Source organism: Capra hircus, chromosome 26 (genome assembly GCF_001704415.2).
Source record: "Capra hircus breed San Clemente chromosome 26, ASM170441v1, whole genome shotgun sequence".
Classification (NCBI taxonomy): Eukaryota; Metazoa; Chordata; class Mammalia; order Artiodactyla; family Bovidae; genus Capra; species Capra hircus.
The window spans coordinates 35,796,042-35,812,845 of record NC_030833.1 but is presented as its reverse complement, the minus strand read 5'-3'; the positions used below and the strand labels follow the sequence as shown (position 1 = coordinate 35,812,845).

The following is a 16,804-nucleotide window of genomic DNA, read 5'->3' as shown; positions in this document are numbered from 1 at the left end:
TGAGTGAAATATATTTAACACTCTTCTCATGTATAAGATGTACATGTCTGGAGAAATGAACGTCTTACAGCCAGTTGGAGAGGTTTAGATATAATCCTAATGTTGATATTATTGTAAATAATTTTTTAAGGTCCATGCCAATTAAAGATTTGAAACAGCCACCCTCTTAAAAAAACATATTAAAATGAAAGTCTTTCAGAGGAATCAGAATGCCATACCATCTCCCTCAACCCCACACTAAAGTTTAAGAAACGTTGAGATTCCAGACAGAACCATGATTTAAAAAAAAAAACAAACATTCTATACTTCGTCAGAGAAGTAGGAGGAGGAAATGGGTCTGTACAGGTACTGGTTTAGAAACACTTTTATACACACACACTTAACACGCATGCATCACCCCCCTTCTTTTCTCCTTCTCTTCCTCCCCACATTTCTCTCCTCCCCATGTCTCTTTTTCTCTTTCCTTGTCTCTCTGTCTCCGTCTGTCTCTCTGGGTGTCTCTCTGTACCTCTCTCTTTCTCTCTCTCTTGGAAGCTTGCTATAGATAAAAACCCTACAGTAAATCCTCTTTTAAAGGGAAGCATCCTTTCACGGTGTGAATAATGAATGTAATTTCTGCATTTGGCTTAACTGGGTCACAGGTACCTGAAAATTCTTTTTACCACTTTTGCAAGGTTTGTAGGTTTGTAACAAAATTCCAGCTACAAAGGATCAGAATTCTTTGCCTTATATTTCAGCCTAAACAGTATCCTGGGAAAATAAAACAGCCACATAACTATGGTTAAGTGGCCTTTCCCTTTATTTCAATCACTCATAAGCAGGAAAAGGGAAGACAAAGTAAACGAGGAAAATGTTTTCAAAGAGGTAAAAGTAGAGAGACTACTGTGCCAGATGCAAAATCAGAGGACCCCGCCATAGGAGGACAAGGGGGCCAATAAGAGAAGACAAGGCGGGACAAGAGAAGTCAGCCTCAATACTCTTCAAGAAGAGAGCAAGACTGAGCCCCAGGAAGGAACCAAACAGAATAGAGGTTCCTAAAGTTAGAGGGAGTCGGGTGCCTACAGACAGTGGCTGGTCGGGGGACCAGAGGAAGGCAGGCATGAAACATACATGTTTAAATTCAAATGAAAAACCGCTTTGTTATCAGACCTTTGTCCTCTTCTTCAAGCTCTACCCTCTGTTTCCCACACCGTACTGGGGAATCAACAACCCAGGCCTACAAAGTATAATACCATAAATCTATCCATTTGTAATACTCTTCCATTAATGGAGGTGACCTTCAGATGTCAGCACAAAATAATTTTCCATAAATAAACACTGTTGAAAGGATCAAGGACAAGCTAGCTATTCATTACTACATTCTATTTTCTTATATATTTGAAATATTTTTAAAATGAAAAATTAAGGACAAAAACAAAAATGAAAGAAAAAAGAAAGATCCTACTAATTGGTTTGACCAAAAACCAGCCAAAACATTTCTCATACTCTCCTTTCAAAGAACCAGCATAGGAAATAAAAAAATATTGTGAAAGAGCTAGACTGAATTTTTGACCCAGATGACTGATATTTTTATATTAAATAGATACAGCCTTGGCAGGTGTAAATATAATTCTAGGCAAGAGTTGGCTGCTTTCCACCCTTAATATTTTTGTGACTCACATTTTCCATTAGCATTAAAAACCCTTGTTTTCATCTAAAAACTGGTTAAGAAAGGAGAAAGGGAAGACATTGATACATTCAAGATTTTCTTCTTAAATGTGTTTCTATGATTTAAAATATATGAAAGCACATGAATAATTTTCCATAAGTTATAAATGCACAACGTGAGACTCTTTTTTAAAATGACTTCTTCAAAACCACTGAATTTATGGGTTTTTTTTTTCCTCTCATTGACCTGTGATTGCAAAGACCTGTTTTGATTTGTAGAGGAATATTAACTCAGCTTTGTGCCCTTATTAAATAGGCTATAAACATGAAGTGGTTTCAATATATAATGTTTTATTTCCTCTGATGCAATATAGATGAATTTGGAGAGAAATGAAAAGGTGTAATAATCAAAGCAATGCTTAGAAAGAAAAGAGCCTAAACTTCAGTGACTGCTGTCCATCTTTCTGTTCATGTTGCTAATCTGAGAGCGTCTCTTAGGGCAGAGTGACAGAACCAGTCCCAGTTCTGCCCATCAAGGCCGTGTCTTTGTTGCAGTGCTTGGAACAGCAGCAGCTGCTGGCCAGGGAAGATCAAAGGAGGGATGCAGGGCTTTCAGAGCTTCATGGTTTCAGACAGCAGCATGAGTTTTGTGGAGTTTGTTGAGCTGTTCAAATCATTCAGGTACGGCCGGCTTTCTTCTCAGCCTTTCCTCCTCTTACCCTTCCCTTGTTAAAATGAAGCTAAAGACGAGGTGTTCTCCATCCTGTGCCCAGTGTGAGGAGCCGCAAGGACCTGAAGGACCTCTTTGACATCTACGCCGTACCCTGTGACCGAGCTGGCTCTGAGGCAGCCCCCCTCTATACCAACCTGACCATTGACGAAAATATCAGCGGTCTTCAGCCTGACCTAGGTTTGTGTGGCAATTTAATATTTCCTTTTGAGACCTTTCTACCTAAAAATAGTTAGAGACCCAGTCATGCAAACCTTCAGCCTGTCCCATATGGCACACTACCCCCAGGAGCATGGTTAAATGCTTAGAGAATCATTTCTCTAATGGGAGTGTCATGGGGATGGTATTATTAGCATTTTGGACTAGGAAATTCATCATTGTATGGGTCTGTCCATAGAATCTAGAATATATTTAACCAGCAGAGCCTTCCAGTCATTCTGACAACTAAAAATCCTTTCCCACTTATTTCCAAATGTCCACGAAGTTTGTGGCACGTCCCAGTTGGGAACTGCCAGTTTCTTCCCTGCCTCCAGGTGGGTGGGTGCTCCACCCAGCATCGGGAGCTGTCTGCCCTTTGACAGGAGGGTCTTCCCTGACCTCAGCAAAGTCCTCCTGCCTGAACATTCAGGACATTTTTCCTAATGCGTAAACCAGAATCTCTATTCCTTGATCCCATTCACTGCCACCACCATTACCATCACCACCCATGTATTTTAGGCCTATTATTTTTCTCTTCTGTTTTTGCTGGAAACCATAAACCTTTCTAAAAAGCAATAAACAAAATGAACATAGTCCTCTTCCCTGCATTTTCTTTTTAAATTATTTAAAAACATATTGTCCTTAAGCTAAGAATACCAACCTTTTTCAACCTTAGTTATAAATGTACATAACTGTAGATTTGTCAAGTAGTTGTACTTTTCAAAAAAATAACAGACTATTTTTTAGGACAGTTGACAGAAAAATGAGCAGAGGGTACAGAGGGTTTCTATATGCTCTGCCTCCATACATACAGTTCCCCCCTTAGTAATTTTTTGCATTAGTGTGGTATATTTGTTACAGTTGAGCCAATACTGATATATTTGAAGTCCATAATTTACATTAATGTTCACTGTCTGTATTATCTATGGGTTTTCACAGAAGTATAATGACATGTTTTTGCCATTACAATAGTATACAGAATAAATAGTTCCACTGTCCTAAAGACCCGCTGTGCTCCGTCTTGTCATTCTCCAACTCTCCTCTGAACCCCTGGCAAATACTGATCTTTTTCCTGTCTCCATAGCTTTGCTTTTCCCAGGATGTCATATAGTTGGGATCATACAGTATGTATGTAGCCTTTTCAGACTAGCTCCTTCCACTGGGCAATATGTGTTTAAGGTTTCTTGATGTCTTCTCATGGTTTGACAGCTCATTTCTTTATATTGCTGAGTAATATTTTGTTATGTGTATGCTTGCCCATTCACCTATTGAAAGACATCTTGGTTGCTTCTAAGTTTTAGCAATTATGTAGAAAGCTGCTATAAATATTTGGTATGCAGGTTTTTTTGTGGACATGTTTTCAACTCACTAAACACCTAGGACTGGAGTTGCTGGATCCTATGGTGAGCCTATATTTAGCTCTGCAAGAAACTGACACACTGTTTTCCATGGTGGTTAGAATGAAAATGACCACCCATACCAAAGTGGGTGCAAATGTGGAGCAACTAGGGCATTGCTGCTGCTGCTGCTGCTAGGTCGCTTCAGTCGTGTCCGACTCTGTGCAACCCCATAGACGGCAGCCCACCAGGCTCCCCCGTCCCTGGGATTCTCCAGGCAAGAACACTGGAGTGGGTTGCCATTTCCTTCTCCAATGCATGAAAGTGAAAAGTAAAAGTGAAGTCGCTCAGTCGTGTCCGACTCTTCGCGACCCCATGGACTGCAGCCCACCAGGCCACTCCGCCCATGGGATTTTCCAGGCAAGAGTACTGGAGTGGGGTGCCATCGCCTAATGGAAGTGTAAAATAGTACATCCAGCTCAGAAGAGAATTTGGCTGTTTCTTATAAAATAGAATGTACTCTTACCATATAATCCAGCAACTGTACTCCTTGGTATTTACCCAAATGAATTGAAAACATATGTTCACACAGGCACCTGCACACAAATGTTTACAGTTACTTTTTTTTTTTTTATAGTTACACTTTTAAAGTACAGAAAAACTGTAATCTTAAGGGTACGTCTTCCATGCATGCTTAGTCATAGAAGTGGTTATTCTCAAAAACCAAAGTCTGAATTCAGCCTAAAGTCCCCAACCGAATTTACATTAGTTTGCATCTGATACTGAAGTTTATGGGCTTTTAAGATCATTGACCTAGCTCTCTTCATTTCTTTTATTTATTCACTAATTCTTTTTTTTTTTATTCTTTCAACTATGTGAAGCCAGAAAGAAGCACTGAGCTTGATGGCTTGTTTAGACAGATTAGTGAAGAGTTACTACAGCTTAATATTTCCACAACACCATTATCTCCAAAATGGGCTTTATGAAAGATTCTGGCTAGCCTGTCCATGTTCTGTTGGTGGTTCTGTTTCAGATTTGCTGACCAGAAATGTCTCAGATTTGGGATTATTCATCAAGAGTAAGCAGCAGCTGTCCGACAACCAGAGGCAGATATCTGACGCCATTGCTGCTGCAAGTATTGTGACAAATGGCACTGGGGTGGAGAGCGCATCTCTGGGTGTGTTTGGAGTTGGCATCCTCCAGCTCAATGACTTCCTAGTGAATTGCCAAGGAGAACACTATACTTATGATGAAATCCTCAGCATTATCCAGGTTTGTATCTCTTTTGTGTGCAAGCACATGTGTAAAGCTTCTAACTATTCTTATTATTTTCTGCTGAACGTTTCCTCTTTTTATACTTCCTTCCAATGCCTTTAAATTCTGGGAGAGAAATAGAAGGTTATTTAAAAAAAAAAAAACAAGTATGTAAGTGTTCTTATTTAACATACAGTTAACATAGGTCCTAAACCTTTTTCTTTTGCTGTTCTTGTTTAGTTGCTAAGTCGTGTCCGACTCTTTTTCCATCCCATGGACTATATAGCCCACCAGGCGCCTCTGTCCGTTGGCGCTTCCCTGGTGGCTCAGCGGTAAAGAATCCGCCTGCCAGTGTAGGAGACTCAGATTCGATCCCTGATTCGGGAAGATGCTCTGGAGAAGGAAATGGTAACCCACTCCAGTTTTCTTGCCTGGGAATCCCACAGATAGAAGAGCCTGGCGGGCTACACTCCATGGCATTGCAATAGTCAGCTACAGCTTAGTGACTAAACAACAAGTCTTCTTTTACCCTGTGGCTACCGTAAGGAATCAGTACGTGATTGTTGTTTGTTGTTCCAGCATATGCAATGGAATTGGTAGTTAGGTCATCAGCTATGTTGATTGTCTAACAAATGTTTATCAGCTTCTACTCTGGGCCTGGAAATATAGTAGTTGAGAGGATCAAGTTCTGACCCTCATGGCAGTTTACATTCTAGTGGGTGAGGCAAACTGTAAATGAATAAAGATATGTAATTTCAGGTAATCATGGGCTCTGAAAAAACACTGAGCACAGTAAGGGAATGGAGGGCTCAGAGGAGTAAGCCAAGGCCACTCGAGGGAGGTGACACTTGGGCTGAGCCCTGAATGATTAAGCCTTTTGAGGGTCTAAGGAGAGAGCTTTCCAGACAGAGAGTAGCAAGCAGAAGCCAGCTTGGAGTTTGTGAGGAATAACAAAAGCCAGAGGGATTGTAGCAGACTTGATTTCAGACAGGTGGGCAGGGGCCAAACCATCCAGGCATCTTAGGCCATGGTAAGGAGTCCATGTGAGATGGGATGCTACTGGAAATTTTTGAGCAGGGGAAGAAGATGATTTAAGTTTCTAAGAGGTCACTCTGGCCCCACTGGAGTATAAACTGTGCTAGGGAAGGAGTGAAGGCCCAAGAAACTGGGAAGGAAGCTGTCACTGTAACCCAGAGGAAGTGGTCATGGCTTCCTCTAGGGGATGAGAGAAGAGAGGGGGCCAGATGGTTCACTGTGGCTGCATGACATGCAACAGAACTAATCTAGGCTTTTAGCCTCCCTTGTCAATTGATTAGGAATCAGTGGATTAGCTGGCCAGCAACTGGACTTGATCACTGGCAATGCTAAAAATATAAGATTATGATCACATGACTGAGTATGCACTAAGATATGGTGGAGCGTGAACACTGTCCTGAATGGATCTTCACATTTCACCTCCCACCAGCTCTGTAGTAGCTGCTGTTCTGATCCCCATCTTCACCTGGATAAACTGATACTGTTTGTTTCCATATAAATCAGCTTTATTCTTTTCTCCCTCTCTCTTTTTTTCCTCTTAAATAAATATGCTTCCTATAATAAACTCACACATAATAAATGTTTTCTTTTGGACTGAAAAACTACATTTTACCACTCCATAACTAAATTAGTCCAAATATTTGGTTTAGATATTTCCTGATGAAAACAAAACAGTTTTAAAAAATGATGTGGTGGTTTTTTCCCCTTTAGTTTCCTTTACCTAAATAACACTCCTTTTGTATCCCTTGCAGAAGTTCGAGCCTAGCGTTAGTATGTGTCATCAAGGCCTAATGTCATTTGAAGGATTTGCAAGGTAACTTTTAAAATATTTTTGCCATCATTTAAGCATGTACATTTTTCAAATAGACTCAGATACAGAGAACAAACTAGCTGTTACTAGTGGAGAGGGGGCTTGGGAGAGGGACAAGATCGGGGAAGGGGGACTTCCCCAGTGGTCCAGGGATTGAGACCACATTTCCAATGCAGGGGGCACAGGTTCAACCCCTGGTGGGGGAACCTTAGTTTTGCCATGTGGTGCAGCCAAAAAATAAAATAATTTTTTTTGAAAGATAGGAAAAGGGGACTAAAAGATACATATGATAAATACAAGGATTAATGTACAGCACAGGAAATATAGCCAATGTTTTATAATAGCTTTATGGAGTATAAGCTATAAAAATACTGAATCACTATGTTGTATGCCTGAAACTGGGCTTCCCAGGTGATGCTAGTGGTAGAGAATCCGCCTACCAATGCAGGAGATGTAAGAGATGTGGGTTCAGTCCCTGGATCAGGAATATCCCCTGGAGGAGGGCGTAACAACCCACTCTAGTGTTCTTGCCTGGAGAATCCCGTGGACAGACAAGCCTGGCAGGCTACCGTCCATGGGGTCGCACAGAGATGGACACGACTGAAGCAATTTAGCATGCATACCTGAAACTAATATATTTTAAGTCAACTATACTTCAGAAAAGAGAGTATATAGTTTTCCTATACAAGTCTGAGAAAATTATTTCCCCTAGGTTTCTGATGGATAAAGATAATTTTGCCTCGAAAAATGATGAGTCACAGGAGAACGTTAAAGAAATGCAGCTGCCCCTCTCCTACTATTACATTGAATCTTCACACAATACCTACCTCACGGGCCATCAGCTCAAAGGAGAATCCTCAGTAGAACTCTACAGCCAGGTACCAAGAATTTCACTGGGAATGTGGTTTTCATTCATCTTATTTATGTAACCCCCTGTCACAGAAAGTTGACCCCAGCCTCCTTTGATGAGCTTATATGCTGTTAATTGCGAACTGTGAGGACACATGATGTGTGGGAAACTGCCGATATATACAGCTGTTTTCTGTCCTTTTTTCCTTTCCGTTCTCCCCCCCGCCCATCTATACTTAACCTTTATTCTAGGCAAAAATAAATAAATAAATAAGTAGTAGTTTGAGACTCATAGCTTTTAGATCTTGGTTAGTCTGACCTACCCCCAACTAAAATTAGATTTTCCCATGAGAAAACTATCTAATTGCTTGCCTAGATGCTAAATAAATCAATATATTGTAGCGGGAAAGCATAGTAGAAAATGCAACTGTCTATGAAGTTATTCCCAGAATATTGTTTGTTTTGTTTTGCAATTTGTTAGAAAATTAATCCATCATTATGACAACCAACTTATTACCAAAAGAAAAAAAAAAATCTACAAAGTGTAGGCCCCATCCTTACACACTTAAATTGATGGGAATGTTTTCAAAAACTCAGAAGGGTCTCTGGACTAGAAAAAGCACATCCTTTTCACCTAAACATCCAGCTCTCAATTATCTGTATGACTGTTGCTTCTGTTGTATTTTCTGCAACACCTTTGTCTATGCTGCCTGTTTTCTGAACTCCCACAAGATGAGTTAATTGTGGGAGGATCTAGCTAGGTCCTGTGTGTGTGTATGTGTGTGTGTGTCCATGTCTGTGTGTTGGGGGAAGGGGTCCAAGTGTAAAAATTATAACTGTATTGTATACATAAACCCAGCATACTTGAGCTTCCTTTATTCTTCAGATTACTCTAGATATTTCTCAAAGCATGAGTTAAACTTCTGTCCCAAAGCTTATCGGGTATGGAGTATGGCTTTTAAACTCTAAAATTTAAGGTGATTTTATTATGAAATGAAGGCGTGTTCTTAGAGTCACGATTTTCAAAATAAGTGTCTGTCAAGGGGCCTCAGCAGCTGACACAGAAGAGCTGACATTAGAGGGTCCCATGCCCTGCTCCCACTGCAGCTGAAGATTTGCTCTTATGTGCTTTCTATACTGGCCCTCTGTTTGTGCTGAGAATTCCAAGGTTAAAAGAAGTTTCAAACCTATTGTTCGACGGGAAAGAAATGAAATGTGTGTGTGTGTGTGTGTGTGTGTGTGTGTGTGTGTGTGTGTGTTTATTCCAGGAAAATGAGCAGGGATTGGTGTCCTAGCTTTAATTCCTACTACACTTAACCTATTTGACATCAGGGAGGTTTTCTTTTTTAATTTTTTTTTCAGGGACATTTTCCTTTTAAACTCTTTAACATTACACCCCAGCCTTTGACTAAAGCACAGAAACTCCTAAAATAGATTCACAGATGTGATTAAACCTTACATGTGAGGCTCCCTTTTATTTCATTTCTTACCAGTCCGCTGTCCCTCAACTCCTACAATTACCTCCTAACATTCGTTACTTATGGGGTCGTTGAGAAGTGAGAGAAAGCCCTGTTCTCACCTGGAATTTCCAGCCCTGGTTCTCCTATTCTAGTGGTATGTGGAAACTTTAATGTTATGTGGACTTTAATACAGACCTTTAATATTTCCGTGCTGAAAACCCATCTGGTCTGCTCCCGGGCAGTGAACGTTCTTCCCAGTGTGGTCACTACAGAGAGCCTCATGTCCCAGCTGTCATGTTACACAACAGTTTCAGCCCAAAGCAACACACCCCTAGATACTCTAATGCTGGCAAATGCTGAGGACCTTGGGATTCTTTACCACAGAATCAGTTCCCTGTGGGATGAGAGGTCGTCTAGGAAAACTGGGTTCTCTATGGTGTGCAGTGGGAAGAATCTAGCAAGTATCTCACATAAAAGCATTAAGGGGGATTCAACTATCTAAGTTGTGTTGTAGCAACTCTAGTGGCCACTAGCCCCCAGTTACTGGATTGCTGTTACATGGAAATAGGTATGTAGATTCTTAAATCAGAGAGTTGGCTCATTCACAGATACATACACCTCTTAGCTTGGTTGACCCTTTTGAATATCATCATCTTTAAGATGGTCCCCACATAGAGTCTATGGAAGATGAAGTTGATCCAAGCTAACATTACAGAGATGCCACCCAAACACATGGGTCAGGGCCTCTGCTTCCAGCTTTAGATCCAGGAAAGCAAATAGGTATCATTTCATCTAATTCATTGGTAGTCTTTCCTGGAGTTCTTTGCTGAGGAGGTCATGAGGTAATGCATCTGAGATTTGGGGGCAAGTGTGTTATGATTGATTGCTGATGACTGCTATGGGTATGGAAAAGGGGAGTTTATGGATTTATTTACTGTCTCTGCTGTGGATGCTGTTCTAGGATTAGACAGCAAACAAATTCCTGATAACTCCTTGCTTCTACCCTTCTCACATGCTACATGTTCACAGCAAAGGTATTAGTTTTGGGCCTAAATAGAGGAGCTTTGGGCTTCCCAGGTGGCACTAGTGGTAAGGAACCTGTCTGCCAATACAGGAGACATGAGACTCAGGTACAGTCCCTGGGTCAGGAAGATCACCCCCTGGAGGAGTGCTTGGCAGCCCACTCCAGCATTCTTGCCTGGAGAATCCCTATAGACAGAGGAACCTGGAAGGCAACAGTCCATAGGGTCCCAAAGGGTCGGACACGACTGAAGCAACTTAGCACCACACCCAGAGGAACTTTTATCCTGATTAGATTCATATAAGTATTTCAGTTCATTAAAGAATCAGGGTCCTCATTTCCTCATCAGCACCCGTGTCACCTCCTCTGACGTCTGCCCAGGTAGAGCTCTAGCCTGGCTTTTTCATTTCAGGATATACCATATGTAGGTCCCTTGAAGGACCAAAGTTGATGGGAAAACAATCATGCTATTGCTATCAAATTTTACCTTCCACTAGTATTCAGCTCTGGCCAGCACTCTTTCCACCTTAATCTGTTCTATCCCTTCCCCACCTGTGATAAATCGTGGCCTTTGGCCAACATGCAATGTTTCTTTTCAATCTTAGGCCCTTCTGTTTTAGCCTGGAGCGTGATCACTGATATGTGGAAGCCTGTGCTGGGTTTAATTTGAGGCTTTATCTCCATTTGCTCATCTGGGGTGGATTCACTCATTGATCCCACAGGTCCTCCTGCAAGGCTGTAGGAGTGTAGAGTTGGACTGCTGGGACGGAGATGATGGAATGCCCATCATTTATCATGGACACACCCTGACAACCAAGATCCCCTTCAAGGTAATGCTTCATAACTTTCTTTAGATCAGATCACAGAGAGTCATTATCTTCATTCATCATTTAAATAAGTGACTCTTCCAAGTTTTACCTTAGGCTGGGGGTTCTTATCCTGGGGCTTAAGACTTCTCCAAATTGTGGGTAGATGTGCACATGTTCGTTTTTCTGGGAGTTGATCTAAAACTCTCTTTAGATTTCCATTCAACCAAAGTTTAGTAACCATTACCGTAAATTAGTTATCATGTAATAATGTTATTGCAATTTTTATATCATAAAATGATATATAAAAGGCAGGAGTTGTTCTCTTGCTGTAAGAATTAAAGATCATTTTTCCTGGTGTTCTGCTGACAAAGGCCGACATCGTGTGTCTGGAGAGGATGAAATAACATTATAAAGTAATGAGAACTGATTCCACCTCGGGGGATTGGTCACCCAGGAAGACTGGTCTCCTTGTATTATGATGTCAGTTTCTAGGTAGTTTATTTGTTCATTGTGCAATTATAAACTTCAATCAGAGGGTCTTTGGCTGTGGCATCATTTTTTTTTTCTGAACTGTAACCGGACTGAGAAGGAATATTACTATTTTTGTCTTATATGTGAAGATAATGGCTAAAATATGTTTTCTCTTCAACTTATTTTCCTATTCAGCCATCTTTAAACTTTTTGTGCCTTATGCTGAGGAAAGGAGGGATTGATAACTGTGTTTATGTACATAAATAAATATAGGTGATATATGTCTTATTGCCCCAAGTAGATTTGATTGTAAACTCCTTGAAAGCAGGAAAGTATCTTATGGATCATTATTTTTGATACTGTAACTAAAACAATGTATCTTACCTATAATATACTCAATATATATATATATTGATTTGTTAAATTGACAATACTGATAACTGTTCCTCATAGTATGTGAACAATAGTTAATATGAATAGTTTAATGTCTCTATAGAAAATAACCTATTGTATTGCTTAACTTGAAAATATGTTTAAAAAGATAGAAGTCTTCTGCATACACCAAGTTAGATGCTTTCTATGGCTATTAGTACCTTGCTTCCTGACACCCTGGGCAGATATCTGAGCTCTGATGAGACTTTTTGGCCCTCACAGGAAGTGGTTGAAGCCATCGATCGCAGTGCCTTCATCAACTCTGACCTGCCCATCATCATATCGATTGAGAACCACTGTTCATTGCCTCAGCAACGAAAAATGGCAGAAATTTTCAAGGTAAGGTATCAGCTAACTGACAGGATGGTGGCTTGGTCTTTGTCTTGTTTGACTATTGTTGAGCCACCACACCACAGCTGGACCTCAGCTGTAAAACATGTATAGTTAGATCCCTCAGACCTGAGAAATAGGGATGCCCCTGTGAGCTTGGGGCTCTCTCTTGAGTGGTTCATCTTTTCAGCTAGTGACTGAAGCATTCTTCTGTGCTCTTCTGGCAATTTCTAGAAAGCCTTCAGAGGTAAAAGAAGACCAACTCTCCAACACTTTTGGAATCACAGGATGTCCTCTGTCAGTTATATATAAAAAAGCTGAAAATATTTAAGGGCAAAGAAGTCAAATCTTCTTGTGGCCTAACTTCAGGTACAGAAATCCATGTTGGCAAAGAGGTTAGACTGGCCACAACAATTGCTGTTAGCACCCAGCTCTTCCTTATGCAAAAAAACTATAATGCAAACAGATTGAAAGTAAACTCTCCTGCCCCTTCCTCCACTGGTAGAGGCATTAATGGGAATATGGCTGTCAGTGGCAGGGAGGGGCATGGATAGAAGAAAATGTTCCCAAATACAAAACTAATGCCAACAAAATGAATTAGCCTTTCGTATTGCCTTTTCTTTGCCATCATTTGGAATGATGGTCTCTAATGGCAGAAAGTGAAGAGGAACTAAAAAGCCTCTTGATGAAAGTGAAAGTGGAGAGTGAAAGGGTTGGCTTAAAGCTCAACATTCAGAAAATGAAGATCATGGCATCTGGTCCCATCCCTTCATGGCAAATAGATAGGGAAACAGTGGAAACAGTGTCAGACTTTATTTTTCTGGGCTCCAAAATCACTGCAGATGGTGATTTGCAGCCATGAAATGAAAAGACACTTACTCCTTAGAAGGAAAGTTATGACCAACCTAGATAGCATATTGAAAAGCAGAGACATTACTTTGCCAACAAAGGTCCGTCTAGTCAAGGCTATGGTTTTTCTAGTAATCATGTAGGGATGTGAGAGTTGGACTGTGAAGAAAGCTGAGCACCAAGAATTGATGCTTTTGAACTGTGGTGTTAGAGAAGACTCTTGAGAGTCCCTTGGACTGCAAAGAGATCCAACCAGTCCATTCTAAAGGAAATCAGTCCTGGGTGTTCTTTGGAAGGAATGATGCTAAAACTGAAACTCCAGTACTTTGGCCGCCTCATGTGAAGAGTTGACTCATTGGAAAAGACTCTGATGCTGGGAGGGATTGGGGGCAGGAGGAGAAGGGGACAACCGAGGATGAGATGGCTGGATGGCATCACTGACTCAATGGATGTGAGTCTGAATGAACTCCGGGAGTTGGTGATGGACAGGGAGGCCTGGCGTACTGCGATTCATGGGGTCGCAAAGAGTCAGACACGACTGAGCAACTGAACTGAACTGAATGAACTGAAACTTTTTAAAAAATAATGCTATTTATTTATTTTGTGTGCCAGGTTTCCTCCAGTCAGCAAGTGGGGTCTACTCTCCAGTTGCAGTGTGTGGGCTTCTCATTGTGGTGGCTTTGCTTTTTGCTGAGCACAGGTTCTAGGCCGCAAGGGCATCAGTAGGTTAGGCCTGTGGGCTCAATAATTTTGGCTCCCGGGCTCTAGAGTGTGACTCAATAATTGTGGCACATGGGCTTTGTTTCTCTGAGGCATATGGGGTCCTCCCAACCCAGGAGGCAAACTCACATCTACATTGCAGGTGGGTTCTTTACCACTGAGCCATCAGAGATACCCTCTGAACTTTTTTGATTGCATACCTCTATCAGTAAAACATGCCCTGTATTCCTATTGTGTATATTGACTTATTCATAAATTATATACATATCCTACTTATTAACATATTTCATATATTAATTAAAACATGAGAAAATAAAATATAAAAGAGGGTAACAGAAAGGATGAAAGTAAAGAATAGAATTTTAATGCTATTATTTATTAATGATACAAAAACCTTTTGCTGTCATAAAAAAATTAGGACTATTTATTATCTAAATTTTTAGTGGGAACAATGTGATTGAATACACCTCATTATTTTTGAAACTTTTATGATTGCTGACTTGCATGTCTGGTTTTAAGTTTAGTTTATTATTTCAGTATTTATCTTTAATAGCTATTCAGTTTAGTTCAGTTCACTCAGTCATGTCCGACTCTTTGCGACCCCATGAATCACAGCACGCCAGGCCTCCCTGTCCATCACCACCTCCCGGAGTTCACTCAGACTCACATCCATTGAGTCAGTGATGCCATCCAGCCATCTTATCCTCTGTCGTCCCCTTCTGCTCCTGCCCCCAATCCCTCCCAGCATCAGAGTCTTTTCCAATGAGTCAACTCTTCGCATGAGGTGGCCAAAGCACTGGAGTTTCAGCTTTAGCATCATTCCTTCCAAAGAACACCCAAGACTAATCTCCTTTAGAATGGACTGGTTGGATCTCCTTGCAGTCCAAGGGACTCTCAGGAGTCTTCTCCAACACCACAGTTCAAAAGCAAAAATTCTTCGGCCCTCAGCCTTCTTCACAGTCCAACTCTCACATCCATACATGACCACAGGAAAAACCATAGCCTTGACTACACGGACCTTAGTCAGCAAAGTAATGTCTCTGCTTTTCAATATGCTACCTAGGTTAGTCATAACTTTTCTTCCAAGGAGTAGGTGTCTTTTAATTTCATGGCTTCAATCACCATCTGCAGTGATTTTGGAGCCCAGAAAAATAAAGTCTGACACTGTTTCCCCATCTATTTCCCATGAAGTGATGGGACCGGATGCCATGATCTTTGTTTTCTGAATGTTGAGCTTTAAGCTAACTTTTTCACTCTCCACTTTCACTTTCATCAAGAGGCTTTTTAGTTCCTCTTCACTTTCTGCCGTAAAGGTGGTGTCATCTGCATATCTGAGGTTATTGATATTTCTCCTGGCAATCTTGATTCCAGCTTGTGTTATAGTAGCTGATAAAGATGCCTTACAAAGATATCTGTATACAGATGGAAAAGGGTTGTCATTAACTGCACTTGTTAAATCACAGTACTCATTTCTCAATTCCATTAATGAGGCAAAGGTTCTTGTTGGAATTTGGCTAGAGAATTTGTATGTAAAGGTCTTGCTTTAATATATTTTTATATTTGGGGGCTTCCCTGGTGCCTCAGATAGTAAAGAATCTACCTGCAATGCAGGAGATGAGAGTTCAATCCCTGGGTCAGGAAGATCCCCTGGAGAAAGGAATTGTGACCCACTCCAGTATTCTTTCCTGGAGAAGTCCATGGACAGAGGAGTCTGGCAGGCTACAGTCCATGGGGTTGCAAAAAGTCAGACACAACTGAGCAACTAACACTTTCACTTTTATATTTTTAACAGCTGAGTTCAAACTCCACTAAAATCCTTCATTTAGAGGATTTTGTAACCATTAGAAAATCTGTTTCCAAGTTTTTTGACTGTGCATACATGAGTGTTTATGTTAAAATACATTGTTTCCTACAGCAAAATCACATCACAAAAGAAATATCTTTAGACAGCTGTCTTTACTCTTTCCAGAACACAAATTTTATCTAAAAAGCAACTGCTTTCCCCATCAGTGTTAAAACGTTACACTTATCGTATAGGAACAGACTAATAGTGATTTTATAATTGTCATCATTTGGCAGCAAAGTACAGCACAGAAAAAGTCAGAAATTGTAGGAAACTTTTTTTTTAAAGAAAATTGCATAACTTAGCATACTCCTTTGACTAAGTGGGCTTCACTGGTGGCTCACACGGTAGAGTATGCCTGCAGACCCAGGTTCGATCTCCGGGTCAGGAATACCCCCTGGAGAAGGAAATGACAACCCACTCTAGTATCCTTGCCTGGAAAATTCCAAGGACGGAGCCTGGCCGGCTACGGGATCGCAAAGAGTCAGACACGACTGAGCGACTTCACTTTCTTTGACTAAGTGCATTTTCTTTATATAAAGTGTGAGGTTCTGTATGTTGTAAAGGATTTTCATAATCACTTTTCATCTAGTTACAAAATATTTTAAGGAAAAATCTTTTTGCGAAATTAACCACAGTGGTCACCATGGCACCCAAACTATGATCATCTCAATAAGCTGGTACCAAACAAAGATGGGAGGGACACACCTTTGGTCCCTCTGTGTCAATGGAGAGCCCTCCCAGTCCTGCAGGCACCTTTATGAGCAGCCCCGACATAGACTGAAGGTCCCATTTTCAGTCTGTACATTAAGCACTAATAATCTTCCATTTTTGTTTTGTTTTCATAAAAAAAAAAAAGACAACTAGAAATAGAAACTGCCATATTTTCTACCCTCACCCCAGGGGGTCATCCTGCACCTTCCCCTACACCCACCTCCCTGGGGGACACAAATGTCCCTTTGGAGACCAGCACTCAGGAAACCTTTGTGAAAATGGCATCTGCGGTTC

General features: G+C 40.9%; 1 protein-coding gene across 2 annotated transcripts in view; it reads left to right on the top strand.

The window, feature by feature from the left end:
• The window catches only part of PLCE1 (phospholipase C epsilon 1), a 376,851-nt gene that overhangs the window by 313,808 nt on the left and 46,239 nt on the right, over positions 1 to 16,804 (top strand). For both annotated transcript variants that reach the window (XM_018041369.1, XM_018041370.1), the window contains 7 exons: positions 2,203 to 2,328; positions 2,421 to 2,557; positions 4,946 to 5,184; positions 6,954 to 7,015; positions 7,725 to 7,890; positions 11,065 to 11,172; positions 12,277 to 12,393. In XM_018041369.1, the coding sequence (XP_017896858.1) occupies positions 2,203 to 2,328; positions 2,421 to 2,557; positions 4,946 to 5,184; positions 6,954 to 7,015; positions 7,725 to 7,890; positions 11,065 to 11,172; positions 12,277 to 12,393 (955 nt within the window). The remainder of the gene's footprint in view (positions 1 to 2,202; positions 2,329 to 2,420; positions 2,558 to 4,945; positions 5,185 to 6,953; positions 7,016 to 7,724; positions 7,891 to 11,064; positions 11,173 to 12,276; positions 12,394 to 16,804) is intronic.